We start from the raw sequence: 17,131 nt of genomic DNA, 5'->3' as shown, positions 1-17,131 counted from the left end.
GCAGAAGAATGCTGCTTCCACATGTTATGTCAGCTGAGGCCATTAATGCTGCTGATAAGCAGAACCAAATAAACAGTTCCTCCCATCTGTGAGAAACACACCCTCTGAACACACACACACACACACACACACACACACTGCAAGTACTAAAGTAGCACTAAAGCAGCGCTATAACTATGATTGAAAAATAACAGTTATTAACATTAGTTTTAAAAACTATTACTAGTATAACTAGTTTCAGTTGAGTGGGTGTGTGCATGCATTTACTACTTCAAACATCTGAAGCTTCAGGAAAAATAAGTGGCTGTTTTCTTCTGAGCAACAACTCTTTCCTCTCACTATACTAACTGCCTTCCGAAACCAATACAGAGACTGTTCTTTTAATTGAGCTCAGTGAGAAAGGGGAAAGCCAAAGGGGAAAGCCATCAGTCAGTGTCTTTGTGACAGATACCATATCCACTCTGACCGACATTAGACCAGGTCCAGCGGCTACAACGCCGTGGTGCTCCGCCTCTATAGCTGAATCATGGTCTAAAACACAGAACGCCATTTCACAGCATAAAACGGAAACAGGCTACCCGCTCCCAAAGCCCCGCCTCTGCCACCTCGACCTAAACCTTCTTTAATGGTCCCGGTGCTTATGGGAAATTTCGCTTTTATTCCAAGAAACCTAAAGCCCTATTCCAAATGAGCCCGATGCAAGAGAAGGTCATCCCAGCAGTGAGCCCCCACCGTGACGGGGGTCTCCTCCGCGCCCCTCTTCTTTGTGCTGGAGTCGAAGAGGACATTGCGGCCGCGTCGCTCGCAGTCCTGGTACACGATCAGCCGGATCTGGCTGGGCTCCAGCTGGGTGATTGGCCAGCTACATGGACAGAGAAAAGGCATGGTTTAAGTCGCATTGTAGAAAAACATCAACTTTATGTACAGCTCGGCACTGAGAAGCGCACATTTCGGTGGCAAACTCTGTATGCCATTGAAGATATATTTTCGTTGAATGCAAGTGTATTCATCTACGTCTTTGCGGTCTGTTGACGCTTACACCTCCAGAATGTCAAGAGGCTCGCTGTTGTTCAGTCACTGGTATTGAAATCCTGAGTAAGAGGCGTTCGACTCTCAGAAACCACTGTCTAATTCGATCCCAGCAACTGTGCTGAAACCAAACCCCGTGTACACACATAGACGCACAGACAAAGGGATTGATGGTCGAAACAAACTGCTGTAACTGGCTTGTCATTTTTAAGTGACAACAAGGGGCTACCATGGGCCACTCCAACTCCTAACTTCAGAGGTACACAGGGGCTCTAATGAGACCATTGCTTCCACGTTTAAACCACTGTACCACCCTCCACCCATCCATCGGGGTGGAGCTGGAAAATGGACCGAATACATGCAAACATGAACTGCTGTGGATAATGGTGTGCACAGCAGAGACTATTTCTAAATAAAAAGTATAAAATAAACGCAATATATTATTTAGTGCACTTTGGCATATTGGGATACCTCATGTTCCTTTTTTGACTGCAGACATAGAGGTAAGTTGCTTGGCATGAACTATACATGGGCCAATATTAACCATAATATATATGGTAATGTATGCTAGCATAGGCAAGTCCATAGGAAGCATGCAGAATCCATCACTTGAGTTCCCCTCGAATGATCCGGCGGCTTCCTCTGCGTCTCTGGGTTGTAGCTCGGGGCAGCTTTATTAGCTAATGTTTTCAGTAAGGCAACTACAGGCTATTTTAGCTTGAATTTCCAAGGCTCTCCCTCTGGGTAGCCAGGGGGCGTGCTCTCTGTGGAAAAATCAATCAAGCTTCTGTGGATTGGATTCCAATCGCTAGCATTGCAAACTTGTCACTAGTTAAGTCTACAGTGAAACTGGCATCCCAAATATGAGTGCAAAGAATGGCTGCACGATATATCGTTTTCGTATCGAAACTCAATTTATTTATTCATTTTAAATCCTATGTATGGTTCTCCTTTTCCATGACTTATCTACAAGAGAAGTCTATATGATCTAATTTGCTCTGATTTAAGGGTTCTTGGAACACAGTTTGTTGCTAGGGAGTGAATGGCAGGCTCTGCATGCACAGCGAACCACCAATCACTGATCATGTTGATCAGTTTAGGATCAGACAACCAAAACAGTCGTAGAACATTTTTTTTCAAAATGAGCCAGCAATAAAGATTTAATTCCAAAGAACAACATCCAAATAAAAATAACGAAAATTGGCTGGCACAATTATAGGGAAAACCCTGCCTTTACAAGCACATTCAATCTTTGGTTATATTAATGCCTTAACCCATTTGTGCCGGCTGCTGCGCGGCGCAACATTGTATCTAGTAGATACAATGTTGCGCCACGCAGCAGTCGGCACAAATGGGTTAAAAAAGCCTTCGGTGCAGGGATGGCATAATGGGAATCGACACACTATCATGATGACATCCTCCTGTACTGGTGGGCAGTGGAGGAAAACGTGGCTGGGGTTCAATGAGACTTCACCGGCGAAGGGACAGAGGACAGGATGGAAAGAGCGACGGTGGGATTGATGCATCATACCATCTAGCCCATCAGACAATGCAACTGGCCTATATATAGTGTTTTATGAGGAGGCAAGCTGTGGGAGGGGAAGCCCCAAGATCAGGGTTCACAAAGGGATCGGGGGTGTGGAATAGTTTAAAAGAACAACGGTATATAAATCTTGTGGCGCACAGATACAACAGAAGGGACCAGCAAAGTCACGTCCAATCTCATCTCTGATTCATGAACTGTATTTCAGTTGCGAGGGTTGTTATTGCCCCTTTAGAAGAGCAGGACACCATTAGAGGTGTTCTTAATGTGTACATGTTGTGTGCCATAAGGCGAATGCTGTTGTCTCGTTCATCTTGTTGACACACAATAACAGGATAAGCATGACTTACTAAGAAGCTAAAAGAACAGCAACAACAACAACAAAAACAACACATTAGGGGGATGACTGTGTTTGGGACTGAGCAAACGACTGGCTCTGAAGGAGATTTTACTCAAAATGACTTGGTCTCTTTGCATCAAAAACAAAACAAAATATTTCAAATACCAAGAATCCCCTTTTGGCCCTCGCCTCGATAGAGACAACAGACGCCCAGTGGATGACCTCACACATGCCGGGGTGCAGATAGTGTCAGATTGCATTCTACGAGGACTTGTTGGTATGCACCAATACGACTGGTCCTCTAACGCAGGGAACTGTATGTTTAGTAAGAGATAATATGATAGTCTTTAGAATCATCCAATAATGTGTGAAAAAAGACTTGTGCATGTGCTTTAGTGGCCCACAATGTCCATTAAGAAAAGGAGAAACAGAATTTCTATCTGTAACCGAAGTGAATAAAAAAGATCTAAACCCATGGAATAGAGAGTAGGTTTACCTCATGAATCAGACCGCTTTCTCAGAACACGCAAGAGTTTGGAAACTCCACTGACGAGACAGAAGAAAAAGAGAGGAAGCCTGGAGTCTAGAACCATCTGCCAGGTACATTTGCTGGCAAAGTTCTCTAAAATGAAGAATGAAAATAAAAAAGCGGAACTGAAATACAGAGAAAAATGTCAAGTGATCAAGATAAAGAGGGGAGAAGGAAGTGTACCATAGGAAGCATGTGACGCGAGTCATTCACAAAAGTAGTGCATGACCTGCCTGAAGGATGCATTAACAAATACACCAGCAAAACACACACACACACACACACACACACACACACACACACACACAAAAACAACAGAACAGCCAATTTCAAACTCCCTATTGTAACTCAAGTTGCCAGCAGCTGAATTAAATCTTTGAAGTTGAAGTGCTTTTCCGCTAGTTTTTGTATACAACGAAACAGCCTTGAAGCTAAACATAGACCACTACACAGCCAATTGCCCTTGTTGGTCACTGCACAGAATCCCTATCTGCCCTCATCCATTACATTACTTAACCACACTGAATGTATAAATCTACACTTTCACCAAGCTCTGCCACTAAGATAGCACTGCTTCACGTGACTGACTGCGAACAGTCAGTCACACACCCAACTGGCACAGATCAGCCTTCGTAAAGGAATCACCATCTTCCCACACACTAGTGCCATCGTTCCAGATAAACTTTGTCACTTGGGATAAAAGCGTCTGCCAAACGCCCAAAACATAAATTTAAATTCCATCAAGCTCTTGAGCACATTGAAAGGATTTAGATCAATTCAGTTTGCGCCTACCTGGGCATCCTTGCATTTCGGTTGAGATTGTTCCCAAGCACTCTCTCTCTCTCTCCGTTGCCCCACTATCACCCTCCCCTCGCTCTGTCAAAGTAGCTCCTAAGAATAGCAGTGAACAAAATTCACACAACATGAGACTGTCAGGTGATCGGTGTTAACCCGGTGTGTGTGTGTGTGTGTGTGTGTGTGTGTGCAATGCTGGCCATCTTCAAGCGCAACAACCATATCCAATCATCAGAAATACTCTTGTATCTAGATTTATTTTGGATGGGAAGTCCTCACAGACTGTAAAGTTGTGTATTGTAATATAATTATATGATCATGCATGTGATACATTAGTGCAGTGTCACCATACATGTGATCAAGTCCCTCCCTTTTCATTGGTTAGGTTCCAACAATGCATCTTCTGGCCCAAAGATCCAAGCCTAACAAATTGATCCAACCAACTTGGGATCCTGTACCAAGTGCTAAACACTGGGCTCCAGACTTAGTTTTTTCACACGGTGCACTGTGCCCCCTAACTGAAAATTTTAGGGGCGCAACCAGAAATTTTAGGGGCACACACCGTTAATCAACATGCCAACCAAATATTCACATTTCTACTAATTTTCACTGCATTACTAATAACTAGTTTGATAATTGATGCAGGAATTACAATGTGCTGTTTCAAATTTAGTGTCACATTTTATTGTGATTCTCATCTATCCCAACGGTTTCCAAGTTTGCGCATGCATGCGTTCGACAAGCACGGAAGCGACAGTTTTACGGGAGTGCGCCCGCTTGTCGTACCGCTTGACGCCTCCTCTCTGCCCGCTCGCCTCTCCATTGAGAATGCATTATCAGGCACGACAAACGCCTCCCGTGTGAAAAGCCCTTTATGGCACCTGAAACAGAGTCCTGCACTGGTTCGGGTAACCCGCACAATTTGGATAAAACGACCCGTGCAGGACTGACTTGCACTGGCACACTAGCCAAAGGTCGGAAGAACGAGTCAATAGTTTGCATGCTCATTGTAAACGCACGTAGCAGGTTGTGAAATCTTTCTCCTACGCACAGACGTTTACTCGCGCTCGATAATCTCTAGGACCCTCCCCCTCGACACATTAGCCACTTACAGTGGCCATTCCCTATCCCATTGGCCTGCTAAAGATTCCGGATTCATTGACGCGCCCCTTCCACGTTTAACGTGTAAAAAAAAAAAAACACATTCAAATTTTGTTCGCAAAATGCGACCATTTGGTCGCAGTCTGGAGCCCTGAAACAGTTAACTATAAACAGGGAAAAACTTTTTGGATCAGAGAAACACCAAAGCAAGATTTAACTTAAATGAGGAATTTGGAAGCAACAGGCAAATTGAAACATGATTGAATGGTTTTTCACTTAGTAAAGTCAAAGCATTAGCAATACTAAAATGACAAAGAAATGATTGAAACTTACTTTAACACAAGCAGTGTACAGCGTCTACCAACAAGCAATCAGTGGTTTCTGTATTGCTCTAGGCCAACTGGTGGCAGTGTCTTTTTTTACCCTTTCTAATTACTGTCTCACATTTTGCAGTGTGAAATCACAAGTAGGAGTGGTTGTTAAACGAAGATGCTAATAGAAGTTTCCATTCATTTTTTTCCCCTCTGATTAGATTGCGATACAAAACTCAGTCTAGACTTTTTTTTTCTCCAACACAAGTACGGATTATTCATTGAGATGTGAGTATCTACATACGAAAAAAAAATTGACAAAAACATATTAACAACACACTTATTGCTAAAACTAAATTCAAGCATGACATGTGACATGCCCACTGAGCAGAAGAACTAGACCCATAGCGAAGAACACAGAGTCAAGCTTGCGATATTTAAAACAGCTTTTGCATTGCCTACCAACCAGGCTGCCCTACTATCAAACACGTTTCTGAGGGTCAGCAGTGGCCTTAGTTTTGCGCCTGCTTAAAAAATAGACAAATAAAATGATAAATAGATCTCGGGCTGCTAAAAGTCCCTGGAGGTGTTCACAGCCCCCAACCGCCACCACAGAGACCGTCCTTTTAGCGGTTCACGGGGCATGTCATTACTCCTAGATGCAACCACGCCTCCGACAGGGGCGGGGCTTTTTTTACTACCAAAAATCTCTCACTGACACACACACACACACACACACACACACACAGGTTTCATAGTAGATGCCGTTTTTGTGTGATTTTGGGGCACCAGCCGGCGACGTAAGAGCAATACTGTAATTGACCCTCAACACAGAACTGTATACACATGTTGAGGAAGGTATCCTCTATATACGCATGGAAAGTTTCCAGTTCTGTAGCGTCTACAGTAGCTGCTATCGTTGCTTTACACGGGGAATGGGTTAGCCTAGCGATTGTAATACTTGCACTTGGTTCTATGAACATCTGTACTGTACCGACAGCGATATATTGTTTCACTTCTTATGACAAATGTACTTATTGTAACAAATGCACTTCTTGTAAGTCGCTTTGGATAAAAGCGTCTGCTAAATGCCCTAAATGTAAAATGTAAAATGTCATTTAAAGCTTTGGTTCGGAAGTTTTCACTGTAGAGAAAACTACCCAGATGGACATTATGGGTCAGAGAAGCAAAAATGTTCAGCATGTAAAGTAAGGGCTGTAAACCCAGTGTCCGAATCTTTCATCCATCTCGATTGTGGGCTGATCATTCAAACCTTTGTGCAATTGGGGAATACCCAGACCATAGAATAACAATAGGTATCAACAGATACTCCCTGCAAAAACAAAAGTTGTTGGTGACACACAAATTCCCGAATCACAAGCGGTTTAATTATGTGGTACATTGTCACACACACACACACACAAACACACACACACACACACACACACACACACACACACACACAGGTACTGAGCGAGGAGGACTTCTGCATTCCAGCCCTCACATGACTGACAGAGGAGGAGACGACAGCGGCCGGAGGCTAACTCCACGGTCTCCGGTAGCATCGCTCGCCCAACAGTGAGCAGTGTGGAAAGCAATACGAATGCAGCCACGGGAGAGGGGCATCTCCTTGATTTGGGACTTAGAATCATTCTGAATCAAGGCAGATTCATCCAAAACAATTGTACTGCATAGACAGAGCTGGACTAAGATGAGTTTGAGCAGCAGTAGTAGTAGTAGTACAAGCAGGGGGGATGGACGTAAAACACGGGTGAATGAGAGAATATACAGGGTATACATGGGTAAATAAGAGGATATGGAGGGTATATATATATATAGGTAAATGAGAGGAGATGGAGGGTATATACGGGTAAATGAGAGGAGATGAGGGTATATATGGGTAAATGAAAGGAGATGGAGGGTATATATGGGTAAATGAGAGGAGATGGAGGGTATATATGGGTAAATGAGTGGATATGGGCCGGAGACGGAAGTCGTCTTTAAAGCGAGGTCAGCCTTCAAGCCACTAGTCTTCTGGGTTTTGGCGTTCCTCGTCTACTCTACCAGCCCCAGGCTAAACATATATTATATTATATATATAGCTACATAACCACCACTGAGGTTCAACATCAAATATCAATGTAGTTGTGAATACTATTCACAACTATTGATAGGTCACATTACTAAAATACAAACAATTGAAATAGTTCTGAAATGTGCATTATGTTCAATAAACTTAAGTGAGGCCTTTGTTTACATGGTTTTGATAATAAAGTAGGGAGAAGATGCAGTTTTGTTTGAATGCGGTTCTGTGAGACATGTTTGAGCCATTTCAAGTGCAGGAAAACATTGTTGCGATATTTCATGACAAACTTGCGAGAAAAGCTTGGATGTTGCCTAGGAAACAGCTTTGGCTAGCAGGCACAACAGGTTCTCACATGGTGTGTGTGTTTCTGTATGTGCATGCGTAAGTGGGATTCAGAGCTACGGAATCAGCATCCCATGATACCGTTGTTACAATGTGTTGCAAAGGCATCTAGGGTGCATGACACAGAATCACATGAATGTGTTGAGGAGAAGATTAGCAGTTTGCTTCAGGCAAAGGGCTCTGAACACGGTTACTTAACCCGGCTGAGTTCCTTCTGAAAATAAAGCAACTCAAAAGCAGGTTCTCTCCCATACCAATACTCTCATTCTAACAAATGTACTTATTGTAAGTCACTTTGGGTAAAAGCATCTGCTAAATAAATGTGAATGTTAAATGTCATTTGAACATTTATCCATCCTGGGTGATCATGGGTGAGTTCAAGTCAATCGTGTGTATTCAACTGTCTCCAGGCACCTTGAAATAAAACAGCCACCCCTCTTAACACACAACCACGAGAGAGGTGCTCGCAAAAAGCTGCGACAAATTTCTGTATTCAAATATGTAAAAACAACTAGACCTATGTACTTTGTAAATGGCCTGTCGTGCAGCAATATGGACCTAAACGACAGCTCTATGGAGAAGAGTGCTGCTGCCAGATGGTGTCCTTTGCAGACCACCAGACACAGCACTCTGAGTGCTGATCCCGTCTTTAGTTTCCCGCTTCACGCCGGAGTAATACTGAAACGTGAATATCTGTTTAACATCCAATAGCTTTCCAACTACTAAAAAAAAAAAAGTTCAACCCAGCCCCTGCCTGCTCCCCTCCTGTCAGCTACCACCAAAATCTACTCATGTGGGAAACAGTGTAATGAGTCAGTTTTGCCATAACGTTACAACATGCTCCTAAAGTTTTTATTGAAATTCCCCACTTCATCTGTTTGAGCAGTCTATTAATCAATGGTATCTTAGCGAGGTAACGTTACGTTACAACAATTTCAATACAATGAAATTAAATAACGTCAATAAACGTAACATGAACAAAACTTTAATACATTTAACCCATCAGTGAACATGAGTTCTGCCGAAGATCATGCCAGATGGATTTTCACCAGTGCCCGCGCTATTTTACACATCAAACTATGTATTTTGTTGTTGTTTTGATTAAACGATCCACAGCGGCATTGCACATTTTAAAATTACAATGTGTACAAAATGAAAGAGCACCTTTATGTGAGCCAAACATACAAACTCAATGTGATGCTACCGTGAAAACCTCTATGTGTATTTGTTTTTTTGTCCCTGCAGTTCTGGGAAGACTGAGTGTGTCCGCTTAAAATGCCCTTGATAGGCTATGACGACACGCGTCTTAACAAGCCCTGTGCCAAAATTCATGTCTGTTTCCAAATATGCAAGCATCACACTATTATTTTATACATACACAATGCAACAGAAGCCAGTAGGCCTGTCACTTAAACAACTTTTTTCTTGGATGATATATTGTCCAAGAAATTATTACAATAAACTATGACATCATTTTAAGACCATTTTTTGACACTGATGTAATGACAATATAGTGGTGAATAACAATTTCCTGAGTCACAAGCGGTTTACATATGTGGTACATTGTTGTTCTTCACACACACACACACACACACACACACACACACACACACACACACACACACACAGTGAGATTGACGACAGTCTCAGATGAGACCAACTCACACATGAAACTACAAAAAGCATTCGCCTGAATAATGTGCTACTAAGAGGTAACGGATATGACCGAAACATTTTGGCATGACATAGACCTTGTTAAATAAACAAAGAAAATGTAAGGATGTGCTCCCCACACCAACAGGCCTGTATCCAAATGTGCAATGTGGAATTTAAGTTACAATATGCAAAGCTTCATGTGAACTTTTATTTGCATGCCCAATTTGTAGCAAAATGTATAACGGAATGAATGGATGAGCCAATGTTTATCATTCAATGTGTATCACCAAAGAATGAATGGAGTAGATCAACCATGAGTCTGAATCTCAGAAAGACAAAATACACAATCTGTATAGATATACATATAATGCTAGCATTATGTAGGCCTACAAACAGTGCACACTGAGGATGAGGTGAAGAAGGTAGTATGTTTAGCATGCAGCGCAGGATAGAATGGGCTGTATGACGCAGTGAAATGTACAGTATGCTTGCTTGGGTGCCCTGTGCGGCAGCCTGGGAAATAAGAGCTGCTTTTTAGGCTTCCCTCAGAGGGTCAGCCAGCCCGGGTGCCCTAACTGGTATTCTGGAGGCCACGTGAGTGATTCTGTGACAGTGTGTGTGTGTGTGTGTGTGTGTGTGTGTGTGTGTGTGTGTGTGTGTGTGTGTGTGTGTGTGTGTACGTGTACGTGGGTGTGCGTGCAGGCCAGGGCACAGTTCAACAACAGGACTAGCAGAGCAACTCAGAGGATAGCAAACAAGACATGACAGAGGGGCAAAAAAAATGTTGTCTTGATCTGAAAGTTAATTTCAAATTATGAAAATATGTCTGTTAACTCATGAAAAGTTAATAAAAATTATAACATTCATTATTACTCATGATTGTGCCATAAATGTGTAAGCCCTCAGTATCTTCTAGAATCTAGATATACTAATATTGTACTTTTGCGCTTTACACTGCCTCCTAGTAAAATCGCTTTATAAACCGGCTCAAACTTCAATTACCATTAGTAGATGTATTCAGACGTATTCAGACTTGTTGACATGTAGGCGTCTTGCTATAACACCATGCACAAGAAAACAAGCTAAGGAGTTGAATGGACATATTTTTCATGCACAACTTGAAACGCAGTCCCATCAAATTTCGTTTGTTCTCCAGGCGTAGCGGCAGCAACGGCTATACGCGTCCGCAGAGGTTGGCAGCGACTCCCCTTTATTATAGACCAAACAGTCCACGCGCATTCAGAGCACGTACTGTGCATGTTGTTGGTTCGCTGATGGCACGGAGCACACCTTTCAACCCTCAGGTTGGATGTAAACTTGGCTGTATTTTGCACCACGTTATCCATCTTATGATCACCAATGCATTAAAACACACGCATTCTTGTATTGACCACTATTCGGAGGAAGTGGACAAACTCACTATTACTATTCCATGTTAGACACCAGGAAACGTCATCAGACTAAACTCTAAATAATACAAAAACACTTGACTATTGAAAGCAGGGTGAAATAACGCAGAGTCAATTGCAACTTATTCGATTATGACTATATCACGCTTTTTAACACAGCGACTACTATATATATATTTGTATACATGCAATCAAATACATACAATCAAAATACCAATTTAAAGTAAACAAACACGAGTCACGAGGCAATACAGTGGGAGCTCCACTGAGACGGCGTGTGCAGCTTGCTAGCATCCGTTAGCTGCTGTTAGCTTTCTCTCCTACATTTACCACACTTAATTTTTAAGAATGATGAAAGATAATTTGAGTTTTAGAAAGTATTTACACGTTACCACTTTGATCTGCAAAGCGCCAGCCATGTCAAATATGACCATTCTCTCGCTGAACCACCTCGTCCCAGCCACCGTAATGACAATAATGGAAAGTACAGCCACACCACACAGAACCTACCTAAAAGCTGGATCATCTTTGCTGGATCTTGGCGGAGGCGATAATGCATTTCTCTTGTTAAAAAGCTTCTGAAAAAGCGTCGGGGGCATTGTGTACCCAAACAAATCGGTACAAACGGTCCGTCTCAAATACAAAAGCTAATCTTGTTATTTGCAATTGTCTCCATTTGTGTCAGAGTCATATGACAAGCATTAGTCACACCACGAACTGCTTGGAAACCCTCTGCATTTTTCTGATTGGTTGTTCGCCCGCTGACATCCAAACAAAATAAACGATTGGCTGGATTATTTCCCTGCTGAACACCACGTGGTAAATTATCTATGTTATGCTCTGACTATAATGGTTGTGCGACGAATTTAAGAATTATTTCGGTATCGCTAATGTTCACCAACATTGAAGCCATAAGCAATGCTTCAGACTTTAAGGCCATAAATACTGTTTCAAATTACAGTTAAGATTTCCGTAGAAGCAAGGTTATATAAAAATAAGTATGGGACGAGCAAAATATGTCAGAACAAATGAAAGACATACGTATTTTTTATTTTAAACACCAAGAACTGTGCAACAAAACCTTATTTATATTCACCATATTATAATCCAACGAAGAAAGCCTGACATCTGGTGGTTAGTTTGCGGCTGCCCAAATTGTTCCCAATGACAATATTGCACAAATGTGTGCATGCTTTATAAGAGAACATCTCGGCTTGGGACACCATTGTTTGTTTGAAGAAAGAGAGGAAAGCTCCTTAGTCTGGCGTAGCGATCTCTCAATCTCTGAAAAAAGGCATCACAGTCTTCAAGGCAGGTGAAGTTGAATATGCGGGGGGGGTTCTGACCTGGTCTTCTGGGGAAATGAGGTTTGGACTGCACATCAAATATTTCAGCCTTCACCTTCCCCATGGACTCCTTAATGCGTGTTTGGAATGCAGCCTGGGCATCTTGGGTGGCATCGGTCGGTCTCAGGGTCACATCAAAAACAGGCCTGTGGATGTGTACCTTTTGCTGGACCTCGACTAAAGGGGCTCCAATTGAGGGCCTAGACTGTTAAACATGTGAAGTCAAAACAATGCCCCTGAACTATTACAAATATGAATGTATGAAACACAAGTAATGGCAATCTCATTTTAACATAAGCATTGTATAGTGTAGCATTCCTTACCTTTGGTGAAATCTTCTTAAAATTCCGGTCTAGAATGAGGGTAAAAAAATAATACATTAGCATTTGAGGGCCTGATACACATTGGCGTATCTTTTCCATTCTCGACAGGAATGGACAGATAACACAGAAAAGTGTACATTATAAAAAACGGTTTTCAAAAAGACTACACCATTTTACACTTTGTTTTGTTTTTAACCCTACCCAAAAATGCATGGTCTACCTGAAACAAAATGGTTGCAGCCTCTCCTAGATACAACTTTGGCTCCTATGGATTCAATCCAAAGACAAACACAAAAAAAACAAATGTAAGCTCACTTTAAAGTAGAGTTGCCCACTACACCTAGACAGTGCATCCCATTTAAAGCTTTAAGATTCGTATTCACTACTCATTTCAGTCTCACTCACTTTTCTTTGACATCCAATTCAGATTTTCCCTATCCAAGGTTAGTGTCATGGCTAAGGGTTTTTCACGTCCAGCCACTAAGGTACTGGGTTCGATCATAACAGTCTGTAGTATACCTGTACGTATCCTAGAGCACATTCAGCCATTTTGGATGAGAGCGTCACACTCAATGAATAAATTAATATTGAATATAACTGACAGATTTCCCAATAAGAATCACACCTATCCACCAATCCCATCAACAATTACCACCCCCCACCACCAGACACCTGTGATGTAGGAGAGGTCGAGAGGCTGTTCCATGCGAATATTATTAGCATTGCTGACATCAAGCAGGGTCGAGTTCTTCACTTTAGGATGCAGCAGCTCCTCCTCAATGGAGAAGTCCAGTGGCCTTACTACAAGCCAAACCAGTAGCAAACATCAAGAGGGAGTACAAAAATAATCTCGTTACTCATACATATCTTCAATATTTTCGTAAAGATGGACGTAATGGATGTTTAAATGTTTTGTTTTTGCTTGACACGTACATGCCAACACTCTCAGAGACCCTTTGTCGCACTCATTGCGAAATACTTCAGGGGATGGCAGGCTGCTGGTACAGGTAGTGGAGGATAAAGGACTGGAGCTACCATCAGAGACGTCGTAGCTGGCAGACGTGTCATACTCTAGATCAGACGATGCAGACCAAGCTTCCAGAGCTGCCTCCAGGACAATCGGATCATCTCCAGGGGACTCAAAACGCACGAAGTTCCCAAAAGTATTCGAAGGTGCGGGGGTCATCGGACTGTTGTGAGTTGGCATTGGTGACGATGCATCTCTGTTAGTGTTGGAAATGGTGGTACTTGGTTGGCCGAGGTTTTTAACACTAAGTTGGCTGCAGCACACGGCCCTCGGGCGGAGCACATCGGACTGAACGGGCTCCACATTGTTCTATTCATTTAAACACAAGGGAAACATTAAAATAAAGGTCAGTAGTTGTGTACTTGTGACATGTTTGCAATGTTTGACCACTGAAATCCTTGAAAGTGGCGTTGATTAATTTGTATTCAAATTAAATAAAGGTAATGGGAAATTAAATGATTAAATACAGCTGGATTTATTCAATAGATAGCTCACCAAGCTTCCTTGGGCAGTTGGAACTTCTGTTTCTTCAAACTCAGTCTCCTCAAGCAGTGGTTGATAAATGTTGACTTTCTCAGTTAATGGTCTCCTATACTCTTTAAAGTGACAAAAATAATCAGGATTTTTTTTAAGGAATAGGCCTACAGTTAACGTAGTCTCGCATAGCCAGACCTGCCGGAGATATCTCGAGATTCAGGATGGCTTTCACGAGGCTAGTTTACCAAAACAAATATTGACCTTGCTACAATGTGTAAATGTCTGTTTATGTTCATGACGTACTGTTTTTGTGTTTGATCCGTTTGGTGTTGATCGGCGTATCTTTGATATGAAGTGGTCTGCCAAGTTGTTTGGGTTTGCGTCCCATTACTAATATCCCCAGGCTAAAGAAAAGAAAGACTGGTGCTGGTCTGTTTTGGAACTTTAAACGGAAAAGATTTACTTTCAAAACTCGGCCTAAAGGCCTATCGCCGTTAGGAGAAATGTCCTCTCGACCAGCGGCCACATTACCTCAACAAAAACGTGGTTATCTATGGTAGAAGTTCTCTCTCGGCCCGTCGCTTGGCAACCTCACTGCAGAGCCAAAGGGGTGGTGCTTGACGTTCCACCTGTCTAGTCCATGGTTTAGTCCAGCTGATTGGATTCTAAATAGATTGGCGAAGTCGCGCCCCTTCCGTTAGAGCCCATGGGACCTATGAGATCGAAAAATATGAGTGGTTAATGGAGAGAAAGTAATCATCTTCTGGTCCCAGTCTTTATATGCCCCGGATTGCACATACGTTGTTTGTGGATTTAAATTATAATTTTTCATGTCAAGAGTTTGACCGTTTATTGTGTAATTGTTCAGTTAAAGGCTGTAGAGCAGGGGTCCCCAACCTTTTCAGCACCAAGGACCGGTTTGATTCTCCAAAAAAATTCACGGACCAGCGGGGCGGGGCGGGGCGGGGCGGGGCCTGGAGGGGGGGGGGTTGGATTATGTTGCGCAGGAGTTGCCAATTTGTTGATAATTTCATATAGTGTTGTGCATGCATTCATTTAAAATAACTAGTTACAGTTATTTATGAACAGTGAAGGTAACAAACTCTTAAAAAAGAACGTGAACTTGAACAAGTGAAAAATTAACAACTATGAACATAATTATATTGAACTAAACTTGAAGTAACATCTATCAAGTGTAAATATGCACAACACAAAGTGTCAGTAAGGGAACTTAACGCGCGTTTGTGAGGCCACAGAATAGGCTACAATTCATTTTAATCAGTGGGAGCCCTGTGCTTGTTTCCCTGCAACAAGAAGGTTCCATCTGGGGGTGATGGAAGACAGTGACACCCTTAGCGTGTTTGAAATGTCCAATCGATTGCGCAATTTTGTTTTAGTGGCAGTCATTGCCGAAAACCCGGCCTCGCATATGTACGTGGTGGGAAATGGAAGCAACGTTTTCAGCACTTTTACGGATATCTCGGGATACTCCGCTTTGGTTTTGATCCAAAAACCCGCCAGAGAGGTTTGCTCAAACACACTTTTAAGACCACCATCATTAGCTATTTCGATCAATTGATCTTCCTCCTGCACTGACAAGTGATTCGGGACATTGACAAATGGGTTATGGATCCACTCATTCGTTCGCCGTGGATCTTTGGAGGATGGGAAGTAACGTTTGAATTCATTTGAAAGCGCAACAAGGTGATCGCGCACCAGCTGCGAGAGAATGGGCGTTGCCTCTGTCTCTCCCAAAATCCCCACTAATGTTTGGAACATATCGAATACTCCCCTGTCCACTCGTCGTCCCCACAAATCAAGCTTGGCTTTAAATGCAGCAACTTTATCTGCCAGTTTAAAGACAGTCGTCATTCTACCCTGGAGTGTCAGGTTGAGCTCATTAAGCAATCCGAATATGTCACACAGGTAAGCCAGTTTGGACACCCAGTGCTCATCTCTGAAATGTGCTGCCAATGGTGACTTTTTTTCTGTAAGAAACCTCTGCAGCGGCTCTCGCAACTCAAACACTCTGGCCAATGACCTTCCCCTTGACAGCCATCTGACATCTGCGTGCAAGAGAAGGCGTTTGTGCTCTGCGCCCATTTCTTCACAGAGCTGTTCAAATAAACGAGAGTTGAGTGCTTTTATGTGGTTGATTATTTTAACTACATCATTTAATACCCCATTTAACTCGGGCGACATTTTTCGGCTAGCCAGCATTTCCCTGTGAATGACACAGTGTGTGGGCTCGCAGTCAGGTGCAACCTCTCTAACCCTTGCAGTGAAACCGGACAGCCGTCCAGTCATGGCTGCAGCCCCATCAGTGCAAACGCCAATACAGAAAGACTAGACTAATTTTCCTGACACATAACCATCCAAAGCCCGGAATGATTCTGCAGCTGTGGTGTTCGTTGGAAGTGACAGCACACACAACAAATCCTCCTACACATCGTCCTCAAATCTGTACCGTACAAAAACAAGCGGAATTGCCCTGTTTTCCACATCAGTGGACTCATCGACCTGGATCGCATATCACGTTGAACCATTCACCCTCTCCAACAACTGTGCTTCAATATCCTCCGCTATATCATCAATTCGCCTATGGACGGTGCTGGCTGAAAGAGGTACCGAGCCTATCTTTTTTGCTGCAGCCTCCCCAAGGAGTTCATTGCACATGTCTTTTGCAGCAGGCATAATTAGCTCTTCCCCAATAGTAAAGGGCTTCTTACACTTGGCAATGCGACTAGCCACTAAGTATGAGGCTTTTAGCGCAGCCACGTTCACAGATGTGGTTGTACAGATTTGTTCTCATGATGT

The 17,131-nt window shown here is 42.7% G+C and overlaps 1 protein-coding gene across 2 annotated transcripts in view; it reads right to left on the bottom strand.

Annotated features, from left to right (window-relative positions):
• fnip1 (folliculin interacting protein 1) overlaps positions 1-11,822 on the bottom strand; it is a 37,520-nt gene extending 25,698 nt beyond the window's left edge. For both annotated transcript variants that reach the window (XM_079738339.1, XM_079738340.1), the window contains exons 1-2: positions 11,652-11,822; positions 733-862 (exon numbers count right to left, since the gene is read on the bottom strand). In XM_079738339.1, the coding sequence (XP_079594465.1) occupies positions 733-862; positions 11,652-11,740 (219 nt within the window). In that variant the 5' untranslated portion in view covers positions 11,741-11,822. The remainder of the gene's footprint in view (positions 1-732; positions 863-11,651) is intronic.
• Positions 11,823-17,131: the final 5,309 nt, after the last annotated feature.

Source organism: Pollachius pollachius (genome assembly GCF_949987615.1).
Source record: "Pollachius pollachius genome assembly, chromosome: 6".
NCBI lineage: Eukaryota > Metazoa > Chordata > Actinopteri > Gadiformes > Gadidae > Pollachius > Pollachius pollachius.
This window is presented reverse-complemented; position numbering and strand designations above follow the sequence as displayed.